General features: G+C 35.9%; 1 protein-coding gene across 1 annotated transcript; it reads left to right on the forward strand.

The window, feature by feature from the left end:
* Window positions 1-37: 37 nt before the first annotated feature.
* Window positions 38-691, forward strand: LOC125762657 (60S ribosomal protein L38). The gene is made up of 2 exons (XM_049425020.1): window positions 38-172; window positions 243-691. Exon 2 carries the CDS (start codon window positions 244-246, stop codon window positions 454-456), a length of 213 nt encoding a protein of 70 aa, XP_049280977.1. The 5' UTR covers window positions 38-172; window position 243; the 3' UTR covers window positions 457-691.
* The last annotated feature ends 5440 nt before the right edge of the window (window positions 692-6131 follow it).

The raw sequence follows: 6131 nt of genomic DNA on the forward strand, positions 1-6131 counted from the left end.
ATAAATTACCGCAAGAGTGCACTACTGGTTTTGATGGGTTATGTACGTCAACATAGTTTCCGGTTTACCTCTCGCTTTCTCCCTCTTTTCGGGTTGTCGTTAACGTCAACAACACGCACGTTACCGAGGCGCAGTGAATTTTATTCGTTTTTCACCGCAAATTTGCTTAAAAGTAATCGAATTTATCACCCAAAGAACGTTTGTGAACTGTACTAATGGACTGTTTATTTCCTCATTTGCAGAATGCCGCAGGAAATTAAGGAAGTAAAAGATTTCCTCATCAAGGCCCGCAGGAAGGATGCGCGTGCCGTCAAGATAAAGAAGAACGAGACCAACACCAAGTTCAAGATCCGCTGCTCCCGGTACCTGTACACGCTAGTGGTTAAGGATATGGAGAAGGCAGAAAAGCTAAAGCAGTCGCTGCCCCCGGGCCTGCAGGTGAAGGAAGTGAAGTGAAGTGGTCGTAATGCTTGAAGCTGCTGCCGCGCTGCGTCTGTTGTGAAATGGACGGGTCGGATTCCGGTTGACGTTTGACCGGCAATCGTTCCGCACAGCCTCTCGTGAAGTAATGTGGTATTTAGTTCGTGTACTCTGTGTTCGCGGCTGCACTGAACGTAAAATGTGATGAAGCTGATCGTTAGTTTCACGTGCATGTGAATAAAGAGTATGTGAGATGAATCCATGAAACAAATGTTGTTCGTTGTGTTTGTTTCCCACGAAGAAGGAATGGCGATGAACAAATGTAAAGTAATGCAAATCTAAAGTAAATTCATTCGCAGTTCGCTTCGTAAACAGATATTCAGTTGTTTTTGGGAGAATTTATTCAGTACGGTTGTTGTTCGGAAGTTTCCGTAACGCAATTAACCGGATTTAACGAAATCTCATCATCAACAAGACCCTTCCAGCAGTTCGCACTACAATGTAATTAGAAAACAACACCACTGGCCAAAGCATTGTTGTTTCTATTTTATTCATGATTTGTTCTAACATTCCTGTTTAACACTCCTGAAACATTTATAATCATGTCTCGTGAATTTTAATCCTTGCGATACGTTAAAGATTATTTCTGCTATTATCCTATTTTTACGAGCCGGCCATTTTCCTTATTTACAATTTCAAGTCGTTTCATTCGTTTACTTGCGATCAGCAGTCAATTCATTTCGGCAATAACATAATTAAAAAAGAGCAAACACACGAAAAACAAGGTGCTGCATAGGTATCAACTGTTTTTTACCGGTACAAATTAACAAAACTCTTCAATCCCCAGATCCTCATGTATCCAAAAAAAATTGTTTGGATTGAGTGCATTTGTCCTACTGCAAAGTATGAGCCAAATTATGTTATCCTCCGTATCAGAGTCGTGTTAGTTTTAAGAATTCAAGATGTGATCTCCTGTACGTTTGATCTTCGAATATGAAATTTTTGAAATCTTCTAATTGAAATTTTTGATTCCGTTAGAATGCGGGTCAGGTTCTTGAGCTTATCAATGTCAAGATAACAAAATGCTGTAAACCACTGTATTACTTTTACGATAAGGCATGGTCTATTCTAGTACAACTCTTTCGCTATTCGGCTAAAAACATACTAAACGAGGTCTTAAATAATGCACCGAATTTGCGGTGAAACGTGTAAAATATTCTCAGTTTTCACGGATACTCCAAATACAAGCTGCTCAAAGTCGTGTTTATTCAGGTAGGTAGGAAAAGACGAGTGGCTCGCAATTCATGAAAATGTATATTAAATTTCATTCATTGTACAATTGATTTGAAGATTGTTTAACCCGTAAACACTATCTGCTCCCTATCGCGGAGGGAAATTAAATTGAACATTGTTGTGGCTTTATGGAACCGTTGCAATTACTGGTTGTAAAAGGGAATCGCTGCTTGCTCTATTTTTCATTAACGGAGTGCACCATATTCATAAACACGTAAGAAACATAATAGTTTCGAACAAAGCAAGAGATTTTAATCAATAAAAGCCAATTGATTGAAGCAGTGATAATGTTGAAATTCACTTCCACGAACGATAACAACATGGAAATAATACATAACATGAGCGAGTACATGTTGAACTAGTAATTGCACAACGTTTAGGGTATCGCAGAGAAAACTGCCTAACGAATATTTCATCGGAAAAGTTGAAAAGCACTAAGTGTATGGTATGCCTATTCATCCTGCACAACATTTATCGTAGAAGCAAGCTCACACATGCTGCAAATGCAAGGCATGCATTTCGATCTCTTTCTAAAAGTGTGCATGTCAAGCTATCAGTCCAGCAGGTGGTAGCCGTGCACAGCTTCTAAGTATTCTGTGTGCAGTATGTTTCTATGCGGCAAATTACGGAAGAGTCTTAAAAGATATTAATTTTATACGTTTCTGTTCTACGTATTGTATCTGACGAACATAGATGTCTTTGTTTGTTTGAAGGATTTAGGGAAGCTATATAAACGTCGTTTTCTTACCGCTCACAGATCATACACTGTATTCTTCTAATTAATCCCTTCGGGACCATAAGCTATCCACGACTAAAAATGCCAATACAACACAAATTTTCTAGTACAAATTACATTATAAGACTACCCAGAAAAGTAAAATCCATAGATATTTATGGTTTTCCACGAAACAATTACGTGCACTTGTGAAGCACAAATGGACGTTGCGCAAAATATATGTATGTGTTTTTGGCGCAATAACATTTTACAGTTTTTTCTTTATTTGTTCGTTCAGTGAGACATTTGCCGCCTTTGGCAGGCATTTAATTTTGATATTTCGTTTAAAAAACTTTGGCACAATAATAATTGAACAAAAGGTAACGATTTTTGTAGATGGGAAAAATGTTTCCCTTGGGCGTGGAAGGATTAAATATCACCTTTAGTATATGATACATCGGCAAACATACGAGGAATAGTTTGTGGCATACGGTGTAATGCATATTTTAAACGATACTTGTTTTATGCAGTTCACAAGACAACGATATACAAACAATTTCTAGTAAGAGTTTCATAATTTATAAGGAAATTGAATAATAGTTTCAAGCTGATTTTGTAACGAGTCATTTGTATGTTGATGAGCTTATAGTTTTGTTGTTAGAATTTAAAATGATTTATTCTAACGTAATTGCTTTTCACAGATATGATTATAATCTTTAAAGCCTTTGGGTAAATATCTTTGTTTGAAAATCACTACCCATGGAATGCTTTTCATTTTTCTTGGTAATTTTTAAGCTTCGTCGGTGGCTTCTATTTTGATTCTTTATAGACCAGGGCACATATTGTTGAAAAAGCTGTTAAACAACTGGATTGGAAAATAGATCCAGTAAAACATGTCTAAAATTAACTTGAACTAGGCATTTCAGGGGAAAAAAACACAGATACATTACCGAAATGAAAATACCTCACGGGAGAGAGCAGATTTGAAGATCAAATAGTATTCTTTGATTAAAAACTTTTGAAAAATGAAAAAAAAAAACAAACATACGCATAGTTGGGCACAAAATCTATTTCAGAATTTTTCATCTGTTCATTGTTCAATTGAAATTCTACTCATTCCAGGGTAAATTAAAAAAATATATATAAAAAAAATATGAAAATTTTCGTTTTTACAAAGCATTTTTTGGAGCGTTGTGTGAAAAACCGAGTTTCTGTTGCCTTAAACAAAACATCGAAATCTAAAAATTTCAAAACATTTTGAAAGCAGATACATACATAAACCCGGCCCAAATAGCCAAATTATCTTAAGCAGCTAATTTGAGCACGCTAAAGATCGCTTCTCTAATACGACTTTTGCAGTAGATAAACAGCTTCAAAGTTCGCCGTACTTTTAACCGACCCTTAAGCAGCCTGAACGTCAAAATGTTAAAGAAAGTATTTATGCAAGTTTTATTTTCACGCAAGATTATGTTATTATTATTATTGTTAATGTTATTATATTATTATATTACAAAAAACCAAAGAAAATGTGAAAAAATGACTCATTTCTGCTTGGAGTTGCATTTATACATCCTCCAGACATCAGTCACAATCACAATATTTTCTTTGGATGTCGAAAGATGCCGTTTACCATCGTTGAAACTGTGGACGCTTGAGGTCATAAGGGACTGTTAGCAGTTAGCAGTTAAGGCAAAACTGATCATTGGAGGTAAAATAAACGACACAAGAAACGTTTACATTAACGCACAGAAGACGACAGCAGTTTCATTTGATCGCGTTTACGTTAAATTTCCACCGATTTTTATACTTTGGGAATACATTGTATTATTAAATTCCACTTTGTCGTTTTACGATGCCGACATTTGACAGATTAGCGATGGGATTGTAAACAAAATGCCATCGAGTACCGTGTGCTTCTTGTGGAACCTTGTAGTTCCATTGCGAACCACTAACCGACCAATAACAAGCCCCATAGTTCTATCGAGTACCGTGTGTTTACTGATGGACCTTATAGTTCCAAAGCGAACCATTAACCGACCAGTAACAAGCTCCATAGTTCCATTGAGTACGGTGTGCAGTTTAAACGACCCCAAGGTTCGGGCAAGGTTCGTTTTTTCGTTAAGCAGCCTGCAAGCAGCGTTATGGTTGCATTTTTATTAATTTGGCTACTTGGGGGTGTATGTGATAAACAGCGTCACGGCTACACGGCAGGACTGGGGATCAAATCGCATCCGGAATAGTCTCACCCATAGTACTGACTGACCACCCTGCTACTTGGTAAAATAAGTGTTGATAAGTCTATAATAAGTCTTGGCCTGGCCGTTCTTAAGAAGTAAAACAATTATACATAAATCTAGTACTTCACATAGCGGGGCATAGGTTTCCGAAAAATTCTGGATAACGAGTTGCTAAATGTTGAACTCTTAACATATGCATTTTTGCATAGCTCTTACTATTTAGGCTGTAATTTCGTTATTTGATGGTATATTGATTTGAAATTTTCATCAGATATTTTTGAAACCTTGAACTACAAGAAAATGGAAAAGATTTAAATTATTTTTTGTTCGAACATGCAAACTGGCTCTGAACAAATTATACAATCAGAGTGGAATACATGGAGAGTGCGATTTTTTGAGTGCTTGACATGAAATGGTAAAGGCAGGCTAACGCACTGGATAGCCACGTAGAAGTGTTTTCCATATTTCGGATAGTGATTAGTTTGCAAGACAATTAGTTCTGTACGATTTTTTTTTGCTCAGTCAATTTATTACATCCCTGTACGAAACCGATGGCATAAATACGTTAACAGTACGTGTGTGTTGTTCGCACCTTTGATTCTACTACAATTTCATTTTCACTACTTAGTTTGCGAGTTGTGTTACAAATGGTCTTAAAAATTGTATAATGGGACAGTTTTCGTTAAAACTCATTTCTGTATATTTGTCCATTCGTTGCGTATATTGTACAACACTATTTAAAAGTTCTATATAAGCTCATTTTCTGCATCAACACGACCTTGTTAAGTGTACGACATATTACGTCCATAGCTCAACCAATTGAACACTTACATACTTTTGTAACAATGATCGCTTAAACTGGGTTGGTGGAGTTTGGCTGGCGCAATTGTTTGGAAGCGTATTTCCTTCTCTATGCAGCATCGTGTGCTAATGTTATTTTTTAACTAATCATATTCCAATTTTATTAAAAAATGTTTTGTGGGTTAAGCTTACATTCACCAGTATGAAATAATGAACACCATGAAAATTAAAATACGGTTAATTGTTTTAATTACAAAAAAGCGTTTTCCTTACGGAAATTATAAAACTATTGTTCTTAATTTCGCAACACCACTATTAATTGTTTCCCATTTTTAGTCGGTTATTTTGCATACGCAAAGAAACAGTGTACTGTGGATTTGGTATGGATTAGGCCCATACAAGGTTTCATACTGATCAAGATGAATGGCTTAACTTTTAGACCAAACCGTAACGAGACAGAACTTTTAAACGATCTCCTAATCCCTCCTTATCCCATTTTGAGAGAAAACTTTAAGAAAGGTTTAAAAATGTGTTCTACATTTAAGCATTAACAAAAAGTAAAGGTTAGTAAATATTGCCGTATATGCATAACAAGAATCATGTAAACATGTGTAATTATTTTATTAATTTATCACAGTCAAGATATTTCAGCTACACAAAGTTAG

The sequence above is a fragment of the Anopheles funestus genome, chromosome 2RL (assembly GCF_943734845.2).
Source record: "Anopheles funestus chromosome 2RL, idAnoFuneDA-416_04, whole genome shotgun sequence".
In the NCBI taxonomy this organism is placed as follows: Eukaryota; Metazoa; Arthropoda; class Insecta; order Diptera; family Culicidae; genus Anopheles; species Anopheles funestus.